Source organism: Tachypleus tridentatus, chromosome 6, assembly GCF_004210375.1.
Source record: "Tachypleus tridentatus isolate NWPU-2018 chromosome 6, ASM421037v1, whole genome shotgun sequence".
Lineage (NCBI taxonomy): Eukaryota > Metazoa > Arthropoda > Merostomata > Xiphosura > Limulidae > Tachypleus > Tachypleus tridentatus.
The window spans coordinates 70,274,385-70,302,235 of record NC_134830.1 but is presented as its reverse complement, the minus strand read 5'-3'; the positions used below and the strand labels follow the sequence as shown (position 1 = coordinate 70,302,235).

Genomic DNA, 27,851 nt, shown 5'->3' with positions numbered 1-27,851 from the left:
CTAACCAAATAGCATTTCTCAACCTCAAGGCCACAAGAACCGATACACAATTCAAAATGGAAATGCACAGAAAAATCACCCATACTGGACTGTACATTCCCTGGGACTCAGTACATGGAATGAAACAAAAACTCAATATATTAAGAAACCAAATAAACACAACCACAAAACTATGCTCACCTGTTAAAATTAATGATGAAATCAACACAATGAAACAACACTTCATCAACATCAACAAATTTCCTCCAAAAACTGTTGAAAAAACTTATACACACATCTATATGAACAATACAGTCAACAATAAGCAAACATTAATAAATCATAAGAAACAACAAACTACAAAACCTTATACAGCTGCATACCACATGTTCCTTATATCAGGAAAAAAATAACTAACATTTGGAAAAACTTAAAACACAACATTCCAGTAGACACCAAATTTCTTTAAAACCCATGTACAAAACCAATGTCCATGCTATTTAAAAACTACACTGACAAACACAACACCAATATTATTCATAAAAATACAATGCAACAACTGCCATGACTTCTACATTGGATAAACAAGCAGAAAAATGAAAACCAAAAAACACCTTCACATGCTTTTGAACACTGCAAATCAAATAAACACAATATACCCATAGAAAAAACCCAGATACAAAGTAGGGAAACAAATATAAACAAACCCAAAGTCAAAGAAGCCCTACTTATACAACAACTCTAACCAAAATTAAACCAATATAAAGGAACACCTTTATACCTATGCTAATTAATAACCTAACATATAGTGCAACACCCCCTACAATTCTGTAACCACTTACACCCTTGTCCCTATGACATGAACCAAGCAACAGTCAGTTGCAAACTCTCTTTGTTAACCTCAAAATGACCTAAGAAGGTCGGAACATTGTTCTGTACTTTATTTTAATTCAAGTTTTAATACCAATACTAGCCTTCTTGAGAATGCATTACTTGCAATACTATTGCACTGTTGTTTTAGTGAAATTATATTGCACACAAAAAGTTAAAAATTTCTGCTTTAACATTTTTTATAATGAACTGGACTGTGGTGTTATAAGCACTTCCATTCATTGATTTATTATATATTTTATTTTGAGTAAGTGAATACTAAACAAGCAATACACAGGTCTTTGTAACTGCTGTAATGTTATTGATACAAATGCTTAATTTTCCATTCTACTAACCTTTTCTTTACTAATGTTTTAGAGCATGACTCTTCTGTTCAGCATCCAACTCTCACAAAAGGAGGAACAACTTTCCATGTAGACTTCTTTTGCCCTGCTAAGCCTGTTTATTTTCAAAATATAAAACAATCTCCCTTATCTTCACCTTCTCTTATTCCAACCACCTCCTACCATATTGAGCAAGAATTATCACCTGCTGCTGATTACCCAGTTTACCTTGTTCCAGAAATGCAAGTATTTGTTGATATTTCACCTAAAGAATCATCAGAGATGAACAAATATGTATTTGAACATGAAAATTTTGTTACAGGAATGGAAGAAAACATTTCTTCAGAATCTACACATGAGTTTTATGCCCATAATGCAAAAACACCATTTACTAAAATATGCTCTTCACCTTTCCAAAACTTGTACAATGAAGCCCAAAAAATTGATTACACTGATGAAGATAGTATTTCAAAAAACTGTGACACTGACACCTTCACTAGAAATGAGGAATGTGTTTCCTCAAAAGTGACCCAAGAAGAGACTTTAAATATGCAGTTACCTGAAAGCTCAAAAACCCCTGAAAAAGATATTTCATATCAGAAAACTCTTAATGTATATGAAAACACAGCCTTTACCAGGGTTGATGTTATTGATAAATCTGCAGTAGAAGATGAAAACTTTGAAAGAAGTACTAATACCTACAAAACTGTAGGGAAAACTAATAAAGAATTATCAGCATTCATTCCAGTCACAAATACTATAGGAGCAACACAAGGTGAACAAGAAATATATTCTCACTTTTTAGAACAGTCCATTCATTTACCAATAGAGGAAGGCTTACTGTTTTCTAAATTTATCCCAGAAACTACAACAAGTGTTGAACATCAAATTAAGTCCCAGATATTTAGTGAAGAACTTGACAAGTCTATAGAAGAAAATACTCCAGAGAAGAAAAATATCTTAGAAGGAAAACACATAAAACCAACAAAAGTAGAAAGAGTTGACATAGTTACTAAGCAGATTCGTTCTGCAATTCTAGCTCATGAACTTTCTGAGGACACAGAAAATGACTTACCAGAAGAAAAAGACATTCCTTATGGCCAGACAAAAGAAAAAAATTTAACTCATGATTTATGTGATAACACAGGAAGTGATATACCAGAAGAAAAAGCCTTTCCATGTGACCAGGGAAAAGAAGATGAAATATCTGAAACATATAAAGCTAGTTTTGAAGAAAAAATTGAGAGAGAAGGCAACATTACATTGAACCAAGTCATTAATATTTTAAAACCTGATACTGAAAAATCACTAAATTACAAAGAAAACACTGAAGTACTTGAAAAGGAATTTGCCAAGGAAATGATTGGCTTTTCAAGAACATCAGATAAGGAACAAAAAACACAATGTAGTTCTGTGAAACATGCTATATTGGAGACTCCTCTACAATATAATTCAGAACAGGTCTGTGAAAAAGAGAAAGAGCTCAGAGAGAAGCAAGTAATAACAGAACACAATGAAAAAAAAGATTTTGAAGAAAGCGTAAATGAGAACGAGCAAATATGGCAATCTAAAAAACTAAAAGAGGAATTCAATGAAGATTATGTTTGTGAAGGAATTTCTTCCATGAAAGAAGATGCAACCATAGTTGCTAAGGGCATTATTGAAGATATCAAAACAGAGATGAATGTCTGTCAGTTATTAAAACAATCTATTTCTGAGATTTCTGGTGAAGATTTCACAGAAAATATAGCAGAATATATCCCAATTCTGCAAGTAGAATCATCATTAAAAGCAAGAGATAAATTGGAAGAAAAAAAAGTCACATTTTCTGAAGATATGCCTGAAATACTTCATAAAACAATTTCAGAAAATGAGCAGTCCTATACAGAAAATGAGGATGAAAATGTTAAAATAAAGAAAGAACTGAAATTAGACAGTAAGACAAATGGCTATGGTTGTAATGATATTAATTTTGAACAACAAGTAAGTGAACATTATAAAGAATTAACAACTAATGCTAACATTGAAACCAAAGAAGAAAGTATGTACATTTCTGGAGAACATGAAGATGAGTGGTTCCCAGTTTCATCAGTGGATACTGCAAACATCAAAATGAATGAAATTATAATAGAAAAAGACAATAACGATCATTCATCTTTATCTGTGGTAAACGAAGAAACAAAAGATGACCAAATTCTAGTCCCATACGATGAGCAAGGATGTTTCACTGAGTCAAAGTTTTCAGAGAAAGCTGTTTTGAATATGTGTGAGAAGGAATATTTACTTAATGACATGTGTGAAAGTAAAAGACATAAAGATTCTGATGATATTGATATGACCATTAGTGATGAAACAGAAGGAGCTAAAAAAGAAACTAAAACCACTGAAAACATTAGTGATTTTCTTCCAGAAACTTTGCAACAAATTCGTGAAACCTCTGTTAACACTGAAAAAAAAAACATTGAGGTATCAGAATCATCAATGATTACCACACAGAATTTTGTCAAAGATGCCCAAAAACCAAAATCAATAACCATTCATAAGATCTCAAAAGATACTCACAAATACTGTGAAGAAATTATTACAAATGATAAAAAACACAAGTGGCAATGTTCAGATGAAAGAAGTGACCTTCAGGTAGAAGATCTTCAGGAAGATACATTAACAAAAGGTCAGACATGTTTTGAAATTGCTGTTAAAGCTGATGAAGAAAAGACAAGCAAATCTGATAAACCAGAGAAATTAAGTTCTAGTCCTGGTGTAGAAGTAGCTTCATCTGATCTTTCAAGTACATCAAAAACAAAAAAGCATTTAGACAAAAACTATGAGATTTACTCAAGCTCTGGTGAAACTGATAGTCACTATCACACATTTCGAATGTCTGAGAGTGGAAGAACATCTCAGGGTACATCAACAACAAGTCAGCCTTGCTCTTCAGAATTTGATGCAAACACTTATGTTGCACCAATATCTTCAGGATATGACACTTGTGCCACTTCACCAGAAGTCTCTGGCTCATATGCTACAGTTTATATCTCAAAAGACACTGCTTATTCATCTCGTAGTCAAAGCTCCCTAGATTCTGAAAGCTCAGAACATTTAACTAGTGTGGAAAAGTCCTCAGTAACAAGTGAAACTCTTGTTCCATCAGTACAAGAATTTCAAAGAAATACAGAAACAACAATAATAGAAGAAGAAGAAATGATCAATGCATTCACTCCCAAGGAACCCTATGACTTGGAAATACCTGAAGCAATAATTCGAGGAGGTATGGAGATTCCTTTTCTAAAAGCGTGGAAGCAAAACCAGTCGTGTGATTCATCATATTCTAATATGTTTGATGACAAGTCAAAAATTTCTGAAATGGAAGAAGCTCCATCAAGTCCTTTTGAAATCATTACAAAAGAAGAGCTAGAAGATTATCCAGTAGATTATTTAGCATTTGTCTTGCAGACTGAGCAGCTTCATAATAACAAAGAAGGAATTACCTTTGGTAGTAATATTATAGATGGATGTTACTGCTCAGAAGGAAGTGCATGGAAAGGTAAAATATATAGAGAGGAACAAGATGTCACTGATTCAGTGCATGATCTTACTGTTAATTTGAGTTGTAAGCAAGAAGAGCTTTTTGCATCTGAAAGTTCTGCCACTCTTAGTAAGCAAACATGGTTTCCTTCAAGTGATCAAAATTCCATTCAGACTTCAGAACAGCAAGCTAGGACTTTTGTTGAAAACAGATTTAGCCAAGACCAGCAAGTAAGATTTACAGTACTACACAACTTCACTCAAAAACAGTCTTCAACATTTGATTCCTGTGATGAAGTATTTGAACAAGAACCAGAAATGTCTCCTCATTTGGAAGGATCAGTATTTTATCCTCAAGTTACTGGTTCTGTTGAAGTGAGGTATATTCCAGAATATGATACTCTAGGTAAAGAGAGACTACAACCAGAAAGTACTGTGAGGCCCTTTACAGAAGAAACCTCAACAATATCATTAGTAACAAATGAAAGCATCATCAGTGACATACAAGACACATTAGAAAAAACAAGCACCACTGAAGCAAGAAGCAGTGTGCTTCTTTCTGCTGGAGATGGAATGCATGTAGTTTCTTCACAGACTTACCAACCACAACCTAAAACAGCTTATGCAGTAACTCAGGAATTATGCCAGAAAACATTACCTTTAGAACACACAGTCTCAGAGTCTGAATCTTCTGAGGGAGATGTGCATTATATTCAAGAAATTCAGTCATTTCAGGAAACCCAAAAGTTGCAAGAATTTCAGGAACAAGAGTATGTTCAAGAGTCTGAAGTACATGAGGATGAAGAAACAAGAGTAAAGTTACACAAATTTCAAAATATTAATCAGCTTGAAATAAATAATAAAAATAAAAAGCTAGTTTTGGAATTCTCAAAAGAATTGTATCTGTCAAGTAAAGATGACAAACTAGAAGATAATGTAGACTCACAAATGAAGACTGTTCTTAATAATGTATCACAATTTGAGCAAAAAAGAGACTTGGAAAAGATAGAACCCTAGTTTCACCTCTACAGCTGGAGTCTACATCTTTGGGTGAAGATATTATATACCTCCCAGAGAGTGACCAAGATTCAGTTTACTTTCAGGGAAACATCCCATCAAGTGTTCCAACTACACAGAATAATAGCTTTGAATATGCTTCGACTTTCTCAACCTCAAACTCCTCAGTTATTGAAAGTAAGGCAGAATCAGCCATTAGGAATAAACAACAAATTATGCCTTGTGAGAACTATTTTGGTCAATTTCAGACAAGCCCTTGTACCAGTGAACCATTTGAAATTATAGGTAAAAAAGATTCATTTATTATTAAATCTGAGAAAAATGTTTATGATACAAATACTGAAAAGGAGACTAAAACAGTTTCTTCTATAGGAAAGCCCTTGTTTAGTGAAATACACCAAGGAGAAACTATTGAAATAGCTCAGAAAACTTATGGACAACAGTCCGTAATAGAAATGGATAACAATTTTGATGACAAATGTTCGATTCAGGGTGATCAAAGTGATGAATCAATTTCATCTTTACAAGAGTTTGAAAAATTGGAGTTAGCCATTTCAACACAGCATAAACTTAGTCCACAATCCAATGGTTCATTACTTGGTAGAACATTTCAGAATTCAAAAGAAGTAAATGACATCCCTCGTTTTCAGACTGAATACAAACAGTCAGAAAAAGAATGTGCAGAGGCTGAGTATTCACTTGTCAAAGAAGGCTCTCTAAAGTTTCTTGATAATGGCAGTCAAGAAAGATTAGAAAACACAGAGTCAAGTGATTCAGAGGATTATGAAAAAAGAATAAGTGAAATTGCTAACATCATTTGGCAAGCTCAGACAAATATAGAACAAGCTTATTCTGATCATGACCAATCACTTTTAGAACATTCTGGTTTTGCTTTTGGGATGCCTCATTATAACAAGACAGGATCAAGTCTAAGTACTGAAAGTAGCCTTATGGAGAAAACACCATCTCAGAAAGATGATAACGATGCTGATTCTTTAGATGGAAATGAGCAGTTTAATGGACAACAGTTAGCCTTCAAAGTTAGTGCAACAGAAATAACAAAACAAACTCTTGCACCTGAAAAAGCAGCTCATTCGGTTGTTTTACCTTATGACATTTTAGGTGGGATAACTGTAAATAATAACCCAGCTGAAAACTGTGTTTCCCATCTACAGACTTTGTCCTATGCTTTAACTCAGTATGATTCAGGTTCCTTAAAAGAAATTGGGGCAGATGTGGAAAATGTAAAATTTGGTAGCAATCATAAACCTTATCTTTTCTTAGATCAAGGAAATGAAAATTATGTAGCTGTAGATGAGGATAGAGACTCTTTGAATGATGAATCTGATTATTCCATGCAAGAAGACTCACTTCACGAAAAAATGGATGCTCATGCTGAAGAAGATTCCTTACATGATGATATTTCTACAGACATAGACTCATTAGCTGAAGAAAAAGCTGATAAAGACTCACTGCAAGAAGAAAAAGATTTGGACCAAGATTCTCTCCATGAAGAAATGGAACTACCAGATGATTATGAAGATATTTTGATAGATAATAATAAAAGTTCCAAAGAAATAGATAATAAAATTTCTTGGTCTCAGGAGCACCCACCTGAAGAGGAATATGACAAAGATTCTTTGAAAGATGAGTTTGTCTTTGGACAAGACCTAAATTCAAATGATAACAACATTCAAGATATTAAAGACTCCATGATATCAAGTACAGATTCCCTTGAACCTAGCAGTTACTTTGCTATTCATGCCAATTGTGACTTAAAAACTAATTCAGCAACATCTTCTTCAATTGTGAATAAGTTTCTTTCTTCAGGAGAGGAATCAACATGGGTGAATAGAAGTGATAGTTCAGTGACAGAAGTGTCTCTTTCTTACTCAGTAAAAAATATACCTGGAATCACAAAGACTTGTCAACTTTCAAATAAAGAGCAGGTAGAAAACTTTCACAAAGAAGATCAATTCCATTTAGTCTCTCATAGCTTAAACCAACCTATTAAAATAACTAGTTACTTTAGTGAAGGAAATGATGAGCATTTCTTGGATACTGACACACCCCAAACACTTAAAAAACATGCTGAATTTCTTGGTACTGGCAAACTGTTAGAAACCAAAGAAGAAATTGAAACTGTAGATGAAAAGAGAAATTCATTTGCAGTTTGTGGTATTAAAATGAATCTTCAGTATGAATCACAGAAAAGCAGCACAGAACAAGAAGATAATGTTGAAGGAAGGTTCAGAAGTTTCCTAAAACAACAAACTCTTGAAGTAGGGGAAAAAAAGAAAAACATTGAAAAGAATCAGATAGTGGATGAAACAGGAAATGTAGTGATCACAAGGATAAGGAAAACACATTTGAAAGCTAAGCCTCAAATTAATAAAAAGATTTGTGAAAGCTCAAATGCTGAAGAGAAGACAAAAGAGTTTTTTGAAAATTTTGACTCATTGCAGCATACTATTGAAGATGAAAATTACTATGAAAAAGCTGATGAAGATGGAAATGTGGTATGTGCAACACAGAAATTTGTGAAACCAGAGATTCATAAAGCTACTTTATCAAATCTAGATGCAGAGAAACAAATGGAGGATTTCACAAAAAGATGGAGTGAATACCATGATGATGAGCTGATGACAAAAATTTCACATAGTGAGAGACTTCAGATTCATACATGTGAATCCTATATAGCTCATGATTCATCAGGTGGTGATCATTGCTCAACACAAATGGAATCCTACCCAACCCAACCTTCACAGTCAACCCCTACTTTATCTAACATCCATGCCACATTCCCTCTTTACAATATGCTTGAACCTGATAACTCATCTTCCAAGGATGTTCGGGAATGGACATCAGGTACTAATTAACTTAATTTTAACTTCTCATTAACTCTTTAATTCTATTTTCTTATTATGTATGAAATTATAAAAAAGCATGTGCTTCAATAATATAACATTATATGTGTAATACCAGTTAACTTACTAGAAACAGAACTTCCTATCCTATAAAACTCATACTTTATTATACTGAGAGGTAGTTGTACTTACCAAGAACAATGTTCAAGGTCTCATGCTGCTTTTGAATATATTTAATCCATCTTTGATCATGTTTAGTGTGATGGCCTGGATTATGTACTTTGCCTGACACCACAATTTCTACAAAAGGCAATTTTCTATTTTAGTCAGTTATATTAATATAAGAAGATATGACTGCAGGAGGTAATTTTCCTATTGAGGCAGTTGTCCTTCAACCAGTTTTGAAGATGACTTTCTCCTCTCCAAACATACTTAAAAATTAAATTTGTATTTTAATTTTTTTTGCTTTTAGAGGATTAAATCACCTCTTGCACTGGTTTACTGTTAGATGAAAAAAATATTTTTTGTTTCATTTCTACTTACTTTTAGGAATTTTCATAAAATAATTAAGTACCCGTGCAAAGACTTGACTAAACAAACTAATATTTATCAAGTATTATTAAACATTGTACTTGCACATCTTATATTGCAGTAAAACATTTGATAAGTAAGTAAAATTATTGTTTTAAAAAAAAGGTTTTGAACATTCATGTCTAAGCTAAATTACTCTGTTGTGTCTGTGGATATGTAGAGAGCATTTGTGTGTATTTTTCTTATATCAAAGCAACATCAGACCACCTGCTGTGTTCTCTGAGGGGAAATGAACCCCTGATTTTAGTGTTGTAAATCAGAAAACTTACTGCTGTTCCAGTAGGGATGAGCATTTGTGTCAAGTGTATAAATCAAAACACATGGTAGCGTGTTTTGTGGCCAAACAAAACAAAAAAACCTACAGAACACACTGTGTTATTAACAAGAGTGAAAATGAAGTGATTTTCCACATTGTGTATCTCGGTCTGTGATACTTCAAACTATCATATATTTTTAGTTGCTGTGCTCTACTGAATTATTAATTTCACACACCAAATTTCCAAATAATCCCTTATGAAATACGTGACGTATAATATCTATATTTTGATTTTCTTTTTCTTTTTTCTTGACACCAAAAGTATGGAAACATCATGTAATAACAAAACATGCTTAACTCTTATGAAAGTTTTCCAAATCTGGGACACTGGCAGATGTTTAAAACCTACAATTAGGAGTCTTGTTTGGTATAAATATAAGCCGCATGCAACGTTATTCAACAAAAACTGCTTACATTTAACAAAACTTTTTGAGCATGCTTACATTAAAAGTCATGTGAGCTGTTTGTCTAACATTCTTATTACAACTTCATGTACAAGAAATACTGGAACGTTTTTAGTTTTTTGTCATTTGGAGTAAAGACGGCTGATTTAGAGTTGCAAAACTGTAATATAAAAGGATATGCAGAAACATGGGTATATCTTTTCTTTAAGTCACATACTGAGTCCTTTTCTGGCCACACCTTTTTTCATATCTAAGGTGTTTTTGATTAGATAAAACTACATGTATGCAGAGACATTAGCTATCCTGTTTCCTACTGCTAATTCTTTGTTTGTGCAAATTATCTCCAAATTCTAATAGAATTGTTTCCAAAATAAAGTTGTGCAGTATAAAATATAATGTTCAACTTTACAATTCCCAAATTAATGATTCCTTCTAATGATATTATTACTACCTTTCATTAAGAGCAACAACATCAAAATAAACAAAATAAAGTTTCTGATTAAACTAGAATTTTAGATTTCTTGTATTTCTTTTAATTGCTTGTATTTGTAACATATGAGTAGGTATGCAAACAAGTAAACACATAATTAAGCACACTTTCAACATTTTCAGAAATTTGAGGCTATTAATTATTTAGCTTGTTATCTAACGATTTTCATATATTTTTAAAACTTGGGACATAAATGTATTTAACTTGAAATTTTGTTAATAGAAATAGTTCTGAGTATGTGGAAACTAAGACTGGATAGGATTCAAGCCAAAAACTTTATTATCTAGCATATTCCTTTCTTAAATTTTCTAAAATCACAAAGTAAAAACATGCAGAATTTTTCAACCACAAAACAGAAATAAATGAATTTTAGGTTTCCAAACATTTAAGACATACATATTAGCTTAGTTGGTTATAACATCTGCCTACTTATCAGAGTGGTTAGTTTAAATTTTTCTTGGACTTATCATTTCAAAAATAGTTCTAATTTCAATGAGCCATTGTTTAAATGAAGTGAGCCAGAGCCATTGATAAACATTGGTATCTTAAAAAATCAGAATAGAAAAATGATTGATATTATACTGAAACACCATATATTTCAGTGCTTATAGGCCCAAACCCTGAGACTTTTAATTATCTAGTGAACTTATCTTTAAAGAAATTTACTGCAGTGAAAGTATAAAGAACCTATGTTTTTTTGAAACAAACCACAGTATTTATTATTCCTGTAAAATACTACAATTTGCTTTCAATTACTACTGCATATATTTGAAAACTGTAGTAAAACCTGCACTGTTGTCAACTGTATATGTTCTATTTTGTTGGCATGACCATTGCAGTTAATGAAGCATCAACTCCTGTTGTTTTAAATCATAAGTTTCTGTAATATTATTTGAAGTTATATATTACTGTAATTTTACAAATCTAACCATACTTACGAATTAATCATTCTCAAAAATCATTCATATATTCCATTTCAGTTATTGTTGTAAGAAATTATGCATCTTTTATGTTTATTTTAACTTAATTTTCGATACTTACATTACAGATTAATATCTAAACATTATGTAGCAGTTAAACATTTGAAATACAGTTACTGATAGTGGTAATAGTAATTGATTATTTGATAAAATTTATATGAACATTCATCCAGACGCCAAATAATTCTGGTGTGAAAATCAGTTCAAATGTAGTGATATAAAGTTTAACAGCTCTCAATGAAAAATTCTCAAACCAGGATGATTTTTTTTCTTTGAGAATTTTAAATTGAATAAGTTACAATATTTAAGATTTACTTTCACAGAAAGAGAACAAGAAAGGCAACATGAGATTGAAAATGACAATGGTGGTAGTCATTGGACTGCACAAAGCACTGCAGGAATGAGGTAAGCATTTTAATGTTAATGAAATGAAATGTTTTTCTAAAACACAAACTAACATAAAAACAAAGTGATTCTTAATTTGTAGAATATTGTGTATTATGAAAACAGGAAAGTACATAAATAATGAAACTGTCTTGGAAATAGACACTGTTATAAACTATTTAACCACCAGTTGGATGTTAGAAGTGTAAAGAGTCTATAAAATTTTAAAGTACACTTACAAGCTATATCTCTGGATTTTTATGTTTAATAAATTACCCTGTTGTATTTACAATGAAACTATTTGATGATGCTAGGTTTAAATGACTGTCAGACACATCTTAAGGATTTATAACCAACCTGTGAAGGACTCAGTATTGTAATTGAAACTTTATATACATTGTTACTTACACTTACAAGATCATTAACAAGGTATGTTATATTATCTGCTTGTCTCTCTTTTTCTTTTCTTTTATTAAAAGTTAATTTTTCAACTATTAAAACTATCAGTTTGATGGAGTGTGAAAGTTCAGAGAGATAACACGAGTACAAATACAGATGCAATAAAAAAGATCAGCAAATAAAAGCTTTTGGAAACTCTTATTAGCCCATTTATATTGACAAACCACACATTAACATTATATGAAGTCCCACTGGATAACATTTCTGAATGATACCCAGCTTATCTGATGCAACTCAAAACTACAGTTCCTGGATAATCATTACATGCAAGCTCACAGTCTTAAATTATAATCTACAGGACATATAGAAACCAAAAGTGGATGAATTAGCTGGAAAAATAGACATCATCAGCCTTTTTTAATTGAATAGATACAAATGCATGTATAAAGATTGCATCAACTACACTGTTCTATCCAGAACTTATGGATATAATTTTAGACTGATAATTTTCTTTTCATAGCTACTATATAAAGCTGTCCAGATAAATAAAGGCTATTTAGCATGAATAGGTTAACTGCTTTATGTACAGTAAAAAAAACAAAAAGAAAAACATGGATAATGCCGATTCTTATGTACTCAGTTAATCTTTATGCATTGGTATTGGAGTGACACACAACTTCATTTTTTAATACCTAGAGCAAGTTTTTTTTTTTATATAAAGATGTGTGTATGTACATATATATATGCACCCATAAATACATTCATATGAAAATGTAATAAGTTACATTACCAATATATGATTTTGTTCCAATTTGAAAAACTATTGGAGTTTTGGGTTTTAAGACTTTTAATATAATGAAATGTCTGAGCAGAAATTATCAGACAAAACAGTAGCACTGCCTATGTAGAGATTACTCAGATTGTTCATACAGGGTGTTCGGAAAGTCACTGTGCAATTTTGTCTGTTAATAAATATATAAGTGCACAGTGACTTTCCAAACACCCTGTAGAAATTAAATTTTAGATGTCTCCTCAATAGGTCATCAGAATGTTACATCACTATACATCCTGTTGTAACAATATTTATGTAATGACTGAGTCACTATTCTCAGGATATGTAAATATAGAAAAAGGTTTAAATTTTTTGTTTTATTTTTTTCTGCTTCACTTTTATTACATGATAACTCAGAAACAAAACAATAGTGTCGATCAATTTCAATGAGGTGACATAGTTTCCAATGGTATATCTGCTTTTGTAAGTAGTAATAATAACTAGTAGTCATTTTTTAAAAATCATAATTATAGTATAAATGACATTATTATTACTTCTTGAAGTTATCTTTATTACAGAAATTTGTGATCCTTTAAAAGACTTAAGTGCAGGGTAAAACAAGAATTACCAGCCTGTAATAGATAAACAATAAATATTACAGTTGGAACCTCACTGTATTTTAAAACTTTTGTTATAAATACAACCCTCCTATGTCTATTGAAACACTGTATTAAAAACAGACAAATTAAAAAGAAAAAGAAGTAAATGTTGGAAAGGTGAATATCAGCCCTTCAAAAAAGAATACAAACAGGATAGTATGAATACAAGAATTAACATACAGTAATATATATAACTATTCACAATTAAGTTTAATTTACCCAGTTTTTGTCTGTAAACATTTTATAACACTTTGTGCCTGTATTATTATGTAACTATGATCCAAATGCCATCCTACTATCTTGTTTAAATGCATTGTTTCACCCCCCAGTGGCACAGCAATATGTCTGCAGACTTACATCGCTATGATCCTGGTTTCCATACCCATGATGGGCAAAGCATAGATAGCCCATTTTTGTGTGGCTTTGTGCTTAAATTCAAACAAATAAAACAAGCACATTGTCTTTGAATAATTGACATAAGCTATTCCTACATTTACTTCCTTTTTTCACCTTTAAAATATAAGATATTTGTCATGCAATGATATCTGCTGTCAATATGCCTTTCTAACCTTAACCTTTCAGTCTTTATTTTCATGTGTGTTTCATTTTTCAGCAAATGAGATTTTTTTAAGTCTTGTTAAGTCTTACTATTTATGTAAGTCAGGTTAACTGTGTTTCATGAATTCATTAGTTTGTCATCACCACCAATATGTGTTTTCCCATATGTTGTTCTTTGATAAAATATAATTAAACTGAGAATAATGTCAAATTTTAGGATTTCAAAATCTTTGAATTTTCAAACTTTATTCAAATAAAGACAATATCGTCTTTTTTTCAGGTCTTTAACCACACATGTGATCACCACTACAGGAACTAATTGTCAGCAATACAGATTGACTGACACTTCTGTACAACATGGTGATAGGGATGAACAGAAATATGATAATCCTACACAGGAAGTTCTAAGCCAGTTTATGACTGATGATGGCAATCAATAGAATTTAATCCAGCTGAACCATAACTTCTTGTAAATGCTATACTGTTAACTCATCAGTAAACTTCTGTCTTCATTCTGTTGAGTACTTTTTTATTTTAACTGTTGAATTTAAAAAGGTTTTATTTGAAGTTGCACTTTTATAAAGTCTTCTGTACAATATAACAATTATTGCCTTTGCTAAAATGTGCAGTTAGTGTGAATAAAGTAGCAGTCATTGTTACATTAACATTACAGCTTTGCTACAATGCATGAGTACACATTATCACTTTTCTCTGGTTGCATCATTAGCTTGCTATGAATGAAAGACTGTAGACGAAATAAAAATAATGTATTAAAGCATTTCACACATTTCATATTTTGTAATTTTGTTTTGTTTTTAATAGTTATTGTAAGACTGTTTATCATTAACATGTTGTTGTCGTTATATTTAAAACTTGGGGTTGATAATTTATAAAAGAAACTTCCTTATCTGGTTGTTATAAAACAAAACTGATAATGGTATTCAAATATCTTTTCACACACACATAGAATTTTTATATTTTGTTGTTCTTTGCTACAATAAATAAATAAAAAAAATATTTAATTATGTACTTCATTTAACTTATTACAAAAAAATAAATTCTCAGGAATTTCAAGTTATTGTTTCTCATGTATGTAAACATTATTAAAGAGAAACTTTTAATTACTAATTTCATTGTTTCAAAACATTATTGAAAAACTATGTGATATGAAGAGATATGAGAATGTTGAGAATAAAAATGTAATACTAATCTTTTAATAGAATATTGGTTATTGTTAGGATACTTTTTTCATTGGATATTGTAAGTTTATGCCTTACACTGGGAAATCTTCCATATTTGTTTTCTATTCTCCTTTACTAGTTTGTAATATAGTTTAAATTATATAGAAACTGTCAGATTATCAGTAAATTTCTAAAAAACATTAAACTAAAAATTTTTCCACAGTGAATAATGATTTTTCTAAACATTATTTTGTGCAAAGCTCTGTTTACATCTTCCTGTAAAGTAGTCAACATTTTGTTCTTCCTTACTACTTTCTCTTATTAACGAATTCCATTGTGAGCTACTAAAAATATATATCTGCAACATTATTCACATTAGGAATAATTGCTCCTAAAATACTTGTAGATATATATATCGTTCTTGTAGGATGTTAAAAATAAAATATGTGACCATTAATATAATAAAATTAGTATTTTTCTCTTTTTCAGGTTTCAAAAATGATACAATTAATTATCTATTTCCTATTGATAGGTTCTTAACAAAAGGTAATTTTTTAAACTATGAAATAACATTTTATATTCATCAGGTTATTAATTCAGTTTATTAATTTACAATCTTGGTTCTGCTCTACTAAGCCAACTCTTGGAAGAATTATAAAAGTTGTAGCTGTATCAACAAAATTTTTTAACCTACTTAACAGGATCATAAACTATATGACTAATTCCATTGATAATTTGGTATATTAATAAAAAGAAAGCTTGCACTAAATTAAAATAAATGTTAAGTGCTTGCCACTCCTGTGGATGCCCACATTTGTGTAATTACTTAGTCTAATGTTTCAATAGTCATTGCAGTATTTTCAGCCAGTCCATACAAAAAGTCTACACATATATTTATTTAACATTTCTACACATGCAAAGTGAAATGTTGCATTGCAAAAATATACATACATCATTTATTATCTGAATAAGGTTTCTATAATACAATACATAATTGTGATCAGTCAGTATCTGCAAAATTTGTTAATTTTCATGTTTATATAAGTATGGATGGTTTAGTATTTAAAACAGATTTTCCTTAGAGTGATAAGATGAGCCCCTTAAAATAACAGATTTTTCAAGATATTTACCTCGGAGTACTTCTGAGTTTGTGACAAATGAAATAATGAGACAGGACACAATTTAAAACTCAAGTGAATAAACTTTATTATTGACACAAACACAATGTATATCTGCTTGATGATTTGACAAAGGACAGTCAATTTTACAAGATCAGAAGTAACTTCTATCTGATTCACTTAGACAAAATCATTAATTAGACTGTGTAAACCATACATTGTCTAATAGAGTAACTAGTGATAACTAAATTACTGGTCATTCTCACCCCAACTTAAAGGAGATAATAAACTCAACCAAGACATCACTGACTTACCACTGAAAGACAAAACTGTCCTAAGGCAATCAAAAATTCCAGTTTTGCCAGGACACTTCCACTTTTTGGTAATTTGCCCTAGTGTCCCAATAAAAGTTTTTATAAAGTAAAAATGCTCTGGTTTCATGATAGACACTAAACTGTGAGTCATATTAAACCATGAACATTACTGGCCTACCTGAATTTTTTCATTGTTATAAAACGTAACCTTTCCTCCCTTCAAGATCTCTCAAACATAATGAGAAACCCAAATCTGAACATGTCAAAATACCTTACACAGTCATACTATTTCTTCTTCATAAAAATTTCTGAAAAGTTTCAAAGTAATACTAAAACATAAAATTAGTATGTTGTATGTTTAGAAATGTTATGGATTCTTAAATAATTCTAGGTATGTTGAACCTATTTTAAACTGAATTGGATAAAATGAATAATCAAAGATTTCATGGATGTATAATTTGACTGTTTTTACTCATTTGTTTTGTCTCTTTTAACAAAAAAATAGTTGAAATAATCTCAAAAACAATGCTAATGCATTTGGAAATATTGCAGGACATTGCAATGAAGTTAAAGTATATTAAGTAAAAGATAAAGGGCAGATTTTTCTGTTTGGAAATCTAAAAATTATATAAAACTACACATACCAGAATAACTGATAAATTTTGAAATAATACTGTACTAGTACAAGAAGGTAAGTTTACATGCTGTGCATATATAGTGCACTTTCCCTACCCTTGTACGTCAGGCTTGTTCTCTGCTAACAACTAATTTTAACTTTAAAAAACCAATACATTTTATACATGATATGGTCAAATAATACTGCAGTTTTCTATTGTTCTTTCAACAACCTTTTAACTCAATAAATACACAGAAATATCTTTTCATAATGATTACACAGTAAATTATCCTTTAATATAAGTGAATGAACATTGTAAATGATATATCCTTTGAAAGAAACTAATAAATTGAGTTCTTATCCATTAAAATATAATGCCATGCATTCAACACTTCAATAATTTAGTTTTAATAGCAATCATTGCATTGGCTACCATAATGCAAAGTCATGTCATGGTAAAACCCATAGTAAAACATGATATTGACCAGAATATCACTCAAAACATGGATTTGCATAAGAATACCCTTTTCTGATGAAAAAAGACCCTCAAACGTTGCTTCACTAACTGTTAAACTTAAGACCATACCGTTTATTAATGACCAAATGAAGCTCTAATAATGACACAGCCAACACACCACACAATAAAATCATCAAAGAGTCCTCACAAAATAGGAATTTGCTTATCAATGAGTGTTATTTGAAAAGAATGACAAGGACAACTGAAATACAGGCACTTAGTGACTTTCTTATTCACTGTTACATGAAAACTGCACATATAAGAATTGACAATTTTGAATGATGCTATTTCGAAAAAAAAGGTAAAAAATGCATGTTATGCTTATTTACTACAATGGCAAGGAAATAAAAGTGAACTTATCTGACACTTTCAAATTGTAACTTAATCCTGTAATCAAAAAGACGCATGTAAGGCTAAATTGACATATATTATAGTGGTTTAGGCTCAACAAAGATTTGTTATTCAAAACTGTTACATTTAGCTTTGGATTGTTGAAGGATAAAGTTATATCAGAGTTTTGATTGGCAAATAGTAATAGAAAAACAGTTAGATTAAAATAAATTATTTGTTCAAACCTCAACCAGTTCTGTCCAATTTTTTTCACGACATATTTGCATGGTTGTCGATAGCAAAATCCTCATTTTATGGTTCTGCTTGAGAATTTATAAACCTGGCCATTTTTTTTTTTTTCAGAATATTAAGGTGTCTGTAAAGCAGTAACAAAAATATGTGATAATTATATATTTGTATGCATGTATTAGCTTGAAATATATATTTAACAGACAAAGTCATAATGTGGGCTGAAATACCTATAGCATATCGTTGATCTATAAATTTAGTTCATACTTTTATGTTTGCACAAACAAACTATAACTCGAGTTTTGAGGTGCTGTGCGCTCTAAAGCAAGGCTTACAAATTAGGTTAATATGGAACGTCCGGAAAGAATGTTCTTTCCTAGAGTATAACGTTCTAACACTTGATTTACAGGCTCATTATTTTTAGAGAGAAATTTCAGGCCCTGGAATTGATAATAACCTTGTTGTTTTCACAGTGTCAGTAAACCATTATTTGCACGCAGTTTTTTACGTTGAATCATTGGACGTATTTTGCACACAACTATCTCTATGTTATCATATGTTCTACTATTATATCTTTCTCATGTCTTAAAAACCAACTTCTGGGCGTTTGATGCTCGGTTCGAGAAACATAGTTTAATCAACTTTTACCTTAGCAATTATTAGACAAAACTTACAGTCAACTAAATAGCTTCGTCCCAACTTAGGACAATCTACTGTATTCGAGCACCTTAAATAGGATACAACTTTCCTTTGATAGGCATATTATACAGAAGTAGCTATACTCGTATATCGTATAAAAATAAACATTATGAAAGCTTGCAACGGGACTTTCTAATTTCTCGTTGATAAGACCGAGTTCCTTGATCACTTTTAGTGTTACAAGTTCGTTAACATATAGTAGAAACACTGACACATTTTGCATCACCAATACCACCAGAAAAGGTAGTTTTTCATCCTGATTAGGCCTCTCGATTCCTCGTCTCAGCTTATTTCTAACGTTTATAAGTGTATTGGTCATTATTGAAAAGACAGTTCTTCCGAACTAACAGTGGAATATTTGGTAGAAATGTACAGTCCTCTAATCACCATTAATGAAGTATTCTAGGTTATTAGTGCTACAGAATGTTTCCATCCATGGCACTGTGCAGTGACATTTGTTTTTTAAATAAAATAGTATGAACTCGAAAACTTAACATCGACGACCCACTATAGTTATTAGAAATGTGGTTTCAGATTTATATTAACACCAATTGTGATTATCAGTTTTGTTATATTTCAGTATTATTTGTTTCTAATTGATATTTTTGTATATATTTGATGCTTTAGATAACGCTACCATATTGTATTATGACATTCAAAAATATTAAACTAAATTATATTCATTGTTTATGTTTGTTTTTTGAAGTTTTGAATCATCAATAATCTGTGTACTGATAAGCTTTTGCTGATTATCAAATAACGTAATAAAAAAATTCTATTACAGATAACCAATATAAGAGCGATGTTCTTTTTTTGTTTTGTTTTTTGTTTTTCAGAATATTTTCAAAAGTAACAATTTGGTTATTAAGAAAATACTTCAATTAAGCATAATAATAAGATACTATTTATTTATTTAGAATTAAGCGTAAAGTTACAGAATCTGTGATGTTAGCCCTGTTGGTGGAACCGGATTAAGTCAGAGCTTCTGGCCCATCGCGCTCAAAAAAAACAAAAACAAAAATCGCATTAGAAAATTGACGGTTTCAGCTTTTAAAATATTTGAAAACACTGGCATGACTAGGTGGTTAGAACTCTCGACACACAATCTGATGGTCGCGAGTTTGAATCCCCGTCATACCAAACATGCTCGCCCTTTCAGCTGTGGGAATGTTATAATAAGAGGGTCAATCCCACTATTAGTTGATAAAAAAGTAGTCCAACAGTTGGGAGTTGATGGTGATGACTAGCTGCTCTCTCTCTAGTCGTACACTGCTAAATTAGGGATAGCTAGCAAACACGGTCCTCGTGTAGCTTTACGGCCCGGCATGGCCAAGCGTGTTAAGGCGTGCGACTCGTAATCTGAGGGTCGCGGGTTCGCATCCCGGTCGCGCCAAACATGCTTGCCCTCCCAGCCGTGGGGGCGTTATAATGTTACGGTCAATCCCACTATTCGTTGGTAAAAGAGTAGCCCAAGAGTTGGCGGTGGGTGGTGATGACTAGCTGTCTTCCCTCTAGTCTTACACTGCTAAATTAGGGATAGCTAGAGCAGATAGCCTTTGCGTAGCTTTGCGCGAAATTCCAAAAACAAACAAACAAACGTGTAGCTTTGCGCGAAATTCAAACACAAAACAAACAAACAGAAGACGCGTGCAGCTTTAGTCATGTGTGATAGGTCTAAATTTATTACAGAAAAATCTGAAGGAAACACATGCACAGTTTGAGACGGTTAAAATATTTGAGCGACTAGAACTAACTGCATGAAAATAGCCAAATCTGTTTTGCACACGAGATCAACGTCAGGTCTTGGAGCATGTGTTTGTGAGTAGTTCTTGAGGTTTGAAATTTGCCATTTTTGCTGTGAAGTTCCTTCAATATGCGACAGAAATTTCATTGTTTTTCGATTACTAAATTCTGAGAAAGTAATCAAAATTATAATTAAAAATAACTCGTTATAAAATTTGTATAACCGGTGGGGGGGGGGCACCAACACCTGAATTTTGCGTTATAAATCCGTAGACGCAGCAGATATCCCGATATGGCTTTGATATAAGAAAACACACTATTTATGAAAACATCCTACAACCAAAGTATAGTCAAATTGACTTTGTAAAGGTACTGCAAACCATAATCCCCATTTTCCAAAGATGTAACGAAACTGTTACAATGTTGAATGCATTTGTGAACAGAATTGGGGTTGTAAACTGTCTATTATAAAAAAATATCTGCCCTTTTTTTGTTGTTTTACTATTAATTTACAAGCTGGTAGGTAAACCTGCACTTTTTCACAGTAAATGCTAATATACTGATGCATTACGTACATGGATGTAGCCTTGGAAAGTGTCATATGGTGTACTTGTGCACAGGGTACAAACCACGACCCTGGTGTAACAACAAACATAGTATTTTCCCGCACTATAACGTCAACAGCTGTGAAAGAAGAAGTTTTTGTTTGCAGGAAAACCTACATATGTTTGTTTGTTTCGTGAATTTCGCGCAAAGCTTTAGGAAGGCTATCTGCGCTAACCGTTCCTAATTTAACAGTGAAAAATTAGACGGAAGGCAGCTAGTGATCTCCACCCACATCCAACTCTTGGGCTACCCATTTTACGAATAATTGAATTGGCCAAACATTATAATATCTTTACGGTCGAAAGTGCGAGCATGTTAGTGGAATGAGAATTCGGAATTCGAGTCCGCGAATCTCAGTTTGCGTGTCAAGTGACTCAAACCACCTGGCCATACCGAGCCTAAAGGAAGATGTTTTATATGTATTCGAAGAAAGACAGATATTAGGTTAATGAACAAACGAAAACTTTTTCATATACAAACACTTTCAGAACAGACAAATTTTAAATTACAACTACTTAGTTTAAAGAAATGTAGTTTCATGTTGCAATTTGAAGTCATTCCAAAAACGAAGATGTAACTTAGATTTATTTCGAGATTTTTGGTGGTTATGAGGTCGGTGAAATTGGCTAACCTTGTATAGAGCTAGAGTGGAGAAAATAACAAGTAAAATATAAAGTTTTAGTGAAAAAAAAAAGTTTAACATATATTTAAGTTTTAGAGATAACGCAAATGTCATTTGAGATTAAGAAAACTATTTTTAATCTTAAAATGAAAATCACTTTGCACTCGAACTAATTAAAAAGAAACTCGATAAATTCACGGAAAATTCTTTGGTAAAAATATTTCATTAAACAAAACTTATTTATTTTCGTGCAAACGACTTCTTCTGTTTACTGAGAACCTGTCAGATTTTGTGATGATATACTAAATGCATTAACTGTCATAGTATTAAAACGACATACAGGTAAAAGTCGTTTCCTGGGACCGAGCCCGTGTTGAGAGTGTTAACGCTTTTACTATGAATAGGTCAAAGTTCGTCTTACACAGTCTTGTACATTTACATTCAAATTTTAATTAAACTACTTTATTATAAATGTATTTCAATAAAGCTGGCATTTAACATAATTTGCAAATAAAACTTCATCAACATAAAATGAAGCGTCAATTTTGTATTCTTAGAAGGGTTCTTTTTTATATATATATAAATGCTAAACTTCACTTTCTGTGTATCATGATGACAGTTCTCCAGTTCGAACTATTTATGTCAACATTTTCTGCTACTCTCTAAGGCGTTATAACTTTCCTTGTAATTTACCACTTACATTATATTCATATATCTTCAAGCTAAACTATGAATTTATAGCAAGAATTTGTCACAATAAAGCTTTTGCTTTATAGAGATATTAGCAATAAAATACTAGACAAATGTCATGTTTTATATTATATTATATTATATTATATTATATTATATTATATTATATTATATTATATTATATTATATTACATTACATTACATTACATTACATTACATTATATTAAACCAATAAAAGGCGAATATTGTATTCAACTGGCAGCTGTAGGGTCTAAAACTGTGGAACAGTGGACTAATAATTTCAACATCTGTAAGTTGTTTTCTTCAAATATCTCTATTGAGGCTTTGTTTGACCAGATATCGGAATAATTTTAAGTCATTTCTATGGTAGTTAGAAAGCTAAATAAACTACGCAATTTTAGGGAACTCCATGTGTGTGAAAATATTTCATATTCTAAGATGAATAATTGAACAAAAAATTCTGAAGCCACATTATTGTAAGTAATTATAATTTTCGACTATAATCTGTAGCTGTTTTAGAAAGAAAAAAGGGGTGATTTAGATCTATTTCATATATTTTATGGTGGTTACAATATCGGTAAAAATGGCTGATCTTGTATAAACAGAGCTAATAACACAGACATAAATTATTTTATCTTCAAGATATTTATTCAGCTCAAAATTCAAACTAGAATAATGCATAACGTGAACTATTATTATTGACCCAATTGTGAAATGAAATATACATTTAGTATTTCTATGCAATCTATCTTAATTCAAAAATATGCATATCTTAAAGTTCTATGCATTTTGTGTATGTATAGTTTGCATATGATAAATATCAAAATGTCGATGAACTATATTTCGAAATTATCTTATTCACAGATAAAATTGCCCTAATACGTAAGAATTATGATACTTCGAAGATTCATCAACATCTTATACTTAAATTCACCAAGCACAACCTTAAAACATAAAAGTATTTAGTAGGATAATAAGTGGAAATTTAAAACAAGTATGTTATGACAAACCTAGATTTTTAGTATTGACTATTGATCGAATCAACGAATTTCCTCTGAAACACTCCTACATGCATCTTAATATCACAAATATACTACTGTTCTTATTTATTTTACAGTTCTTTTACAGGCTGAATGCCGCTCTTCAAAAAATTCTGTATCCTCTCCTGACTGAGAAAAAAAAACTTAAATTTCAATTCTCTGATCTGTCTTCTTTTAGAAACTTATAAAGTTAGTTCTTTTAAATAATTGGCTCGAATGACCATCTTATTTGTTTTTTGTATCATGAAGTAATGTGAGTAGGTCCTCTGGAAGTCTTCAGCTCCAGGCAGATTAAGGTAGGCCTTTAATCTGGTCATGCCCGTAGGAATGAATCTCAAAATGTTAGCGTTGTTAGTCTTGAAGCTCCCAGCTGAGCCATGAGACAGGGGCAGGTTCAGTAAAAAAACTATTATCAATTATTGGAATGTTAAAAGCATTTAGCTCTTGAATGTTATTGCAGGTGGAGAATTGGTCGTTACCAGTTACAAGAACTTGTTACATTGTTGAGTAAAAAAGTAAAGATTTATATGAGATTAATGAAAGCATACTTTACAATCCTTGCGTTTATTGATAATCCAGGTTTAATAATTTATTCTCTTATGAATTAAATGAACTTGAAAATGTTTGAGTTAGAATATTACACTTTACTTTAATGCGAACTAAGTTTACATTCATTGAATTTCTTCATCTTTTGAATGGCTTTTAGCAGAATAACCTAAATGCTCAATATATTATTATTTTAACTTCATGAGGTAAGTTATTTAACCTACTTACCCCAATGTAGTACCTTATACTTACTTTTTTTTATCTTCTTCTTTACTTTGGAGAGCAGTGACCTTCCCATAACTGTCTGCAGACAATGAAGGGTGATATGGATGTAAGATAGTTATGAACATGAGCACCCACATCTCGCTCTTTTAATTTTTATTTCTATGTCTGTTGCTACTCCTTTATTTCTTATGTGAGACTGATGAATGGAGGTTAAGAATGATAGATGGTGTATCCCCACTGCAATGTGAGTTTTACTTTTTGAGTCACCTCCAAAACCTAGAGTACATTTTATATCCCACATTATAGCTTGTATGCTGGAATCTTTGCAGCATTATTTGTTTAGTAATTTATTATATTTTAATTTATTTTTGTTTTAGCTTGTTTTTAAGTTATAACAAACCAATATATATGAGAAAATTAATACAGAATGAGTTAAGTAAATTAAATCAATACATAATCAAAAGGAAAGACTCCGTTAAGAACAGCAAATCTAAACCTCTGACTAATTATATTGGTTTGTTTAGAGCAGTGGTTCTTAACCTTTTTCATCGTCTTACCCCCTGAGACTCTCCAGGATATTACCGTGACCCCTATAATAATTTTTGTAATGGTGAACTTTGCCATAAACAAAACATAGAATAAAACAAAACTATATAAAGATTCTAATTTATTAAAAATGTTACAAATAAATGACCTTGAGAAATGCTACAAGTGCTAAACAAATGCAAAATTCATGGAATTACTGAACATCATACAAAACCTACTTATTCACTCAGTGTGAGGGTTGATATTGTTTTGCAGCCATAAGTACATCAAAGCGAGGAACAATGCTCGACAGACAACACCTCATGTCGGCGTTAATCAAAAGCCTGTTGCGTGCCGTTGTTTTCAGAGCCATCATAGTTGAGAATCCAGCTTCGCAGCGATAGGGCGAAGGGGACTGGATCAGCATAGTCAGTGCACGCATCGAAAGGAGATGATAGTTGTTCTTCAGTTTTGCCCAAAATGTAGGAAGCTCTTGTTCAGAAAAATCGACTTTCATCTGAGTATCCTCACGAATTTGAAGAAATTCTACCTTGGCAGCAACATCAGTATCACTGATGGTACTCTCCTTCACTAAAAAGGGTCTGAAGGATCCATACATCAGTACAACGGTCATCCAATCTTGGGAAGTAACTTTTGATGGCGTCATTCACAGCCAGAACTTGAGCTGAAATCTCTACACGGAAACTGCATTCAGCTTCTGGCATAGAAGCCAGGATAGTCGTCATCTGAGAGAAGAACGTTGTGTCACCGTCCTGAACTCGTTTCTGATAAAGTTGAATCTTATACTTGAACGCTGCCACTTTGTCACGAACTGTGTGCAGCATTGCAAGATTTCCTTAGAGTGAAATGTTCAGGGAATTCACCTCAGAGAAGAAATCAGCCAGGTAGGCAACCTTTGTTACGAAATGGTCATCTTGCATCTTTTCATGAAGAAGATTCTCTTTCGAGGTACGACCTTGTTCCAACAACATCGTTATATCCTCTCGAAGTTGTAGCACCCGATTCAGAACCGTGCCACTTGAGAGCCAACGTACCTCCGTGTGAAACAGAAGAACAGAGAAGTCAGCACCCATTTCTTCACAAAGCACTTTAGAAACTCTTGAAGTTGTTGAGTTCCCTCGGATATGGTTCACAACCTTCACAACGTCCGTAAGCACTTCTTGAAGTCCAAGTGGGAGACCTTCATCGACAAAGCATAACGATGAATCATGCAATGAGTGAACGAGACATGCGGAACGACATTTCTCATGAAGGCTTTGAAGCCAGATTTGCAACCAGTCATGGAAGGAACCCCATCTGTACACAGACAAACAAGTGCTTCCCAACTCAGCCCATGTTTAAGGAGAAAGGTTTCTAGAATTTTGAAAATGTCTTCTCCACGAGTTGTTGTGGCCACTGGCTCAGAGAACAAGTACTCCTCCTTCATAATTTCTCTGTCAAGATAGCGAACATAAACAATGAGTTGGGAACACGAGGCAACATCTGTCGACTCATCCAGTTGCAGTGAATACACAGGACTACTCTTTACAGCAGTCCAACTTGCAGCAGAATATCCTTACTCATGTCCGAGATCCGACTTTTGACTATATCATTCGATAGGAAATTGCCCTCAACTGGTGTGCCCGCTATTCTCCAAGAATTGCCTTCGTTGCTTTCAGAATGCAAGGCTTAGTCAGATCTTCACCAATGGTATGAGGCTTCTTGGTCTACGCAATTTTTAGAGCAATTCTGTATAAAGCCTCCAACGCTGCTTTGTTCTGACCAGCGAAGTGACCAGTGGAGTCCATGCGACTGGCCTTTAGAGAAGCTTCTTTTCACTTGAAATAGTCCAAGCTTTTGTCCAACAGTTGGCTGTGAAGAGACTCAAAATGCACCTTCAGTTTGCTTGGCTTCATACTTTCATTACTCAAAACCTTTCCGCAAACGATGCATTGCGGCTTGACCACAGAGTTCTGAACGATACTTGTGAAATCCATCTTGAGAAAGGCTTCATTGTATGTACGCTTCTTTGCAGACATATTGCGAACAGAAAACAGAAATGTATCTGCAAGAAAATAAAATTTCGTTTCAGAAACTTGCAGACATGAAGATAAAATAAGAAATAAATAATGAATAATAAACAATAATAGTAAAATAAATAACTTCACTCGATCTTGTGTAGACAAAAATATTGTTTTTTGTGTGAAAAGTGTCTTGTGTGTCTGCAGTATGGCACAGCGCTGCACCCCTCAAGAAGTTTTGGATAGAATTTTAACGCTGATTAGTGTTAAAGCGTGCGACTCGTAATCTGAGGGTCGCGGGTTCGTAAATCCGTCGCGTCAAACATGCTCGTCCTTTCAACCTTGGGGGCATTATAATGTGACGGTCAATTCCATTATTCGTTGGTAAAAGAGTAGCCCAAAAATTGGCGGTGGGTGGTGATGCCTAGCTGCCTTCCCTCTAGTCTTACACTACTAAATTAGAGACAGCTAGCATAGATAGCCCTCGAGTAGCTTTGTGCAAAATTCAAAAACAAACAAACAAACGAATTTTTTTTATTTTTATAAATTAAATAAAAAGTCAATATATATACATTATATAAATGTATGTATATATATATATATAGTATGGTAACATTTTATCTGTCTTTCTAA

At 32.2% G+C, this 27,851-nt stretch overlaps 3 protein-coding genes across 10 annotated transcripts in view; 2 read left to right on the top strand and 1 right to left on the bottom strand.

Moving 5' to 3' along the window:
• The window catches only part of LOC143252767 (uncharacterized), a 183,940-nt gene extending 178,204 nt beyond the window's left edge, over positions 1 to 5,736 (top strand). For all 8 annotated transcript variants that reach the window (XM_076505426.1, XM_076505427.1, XM_076505429.1 and 5 more), the window contains one exon: positions 1,228 to 5,736. In XM_076505426.1, coding sequence (XP_076361541.1) covers positions 1,228 to 5,735 — 4,508 coding nt within the window. In that variant the 3' untranslated portion in view covers position 5,736. The remainder of the gene's footprint in view (positions 1 to 1,227) is intronic.
• LOC143252769 (uncharacterized) lies at positions 5,736 to 19,865 on the top strand. The gene is made up of 3 exons (XM_076505433.1): positions 5,736 to 8,603; positions 11,707 to 11,788; positions 14,436 to 19,865. The coding sequence occupies exons 1-3, from the start codon at positions 5,951 to 5,953 to the stop codon at positions 14,593 to 14,595; spliced, it is 2,895 nt and encodes a 964-aa protein (XP_076361548.1). The 5' UTR covers positions 5,736 to 5,950; the 3' UTR covers positions 14,596 to 19,865.
• A 5,579-nt stretch (positions 19,866 to 25,444) lies between these two features.
• On the bottom strand, positions 25,445 to 25,864 carry LOC143251639 (protein FAM200A-like). Its single transcript, XM_076502904.1, has one exon. The coding sequence runs from the start codon at positions 25,862 to 25,864 to the stop codon at positions 25,445 to 25,447; it is 420 nt and encodes a 139-aa protein (XP_076359019.1).
• Positions 25,865 to 27,851: the final 1,987 nt, after the last annotated feature.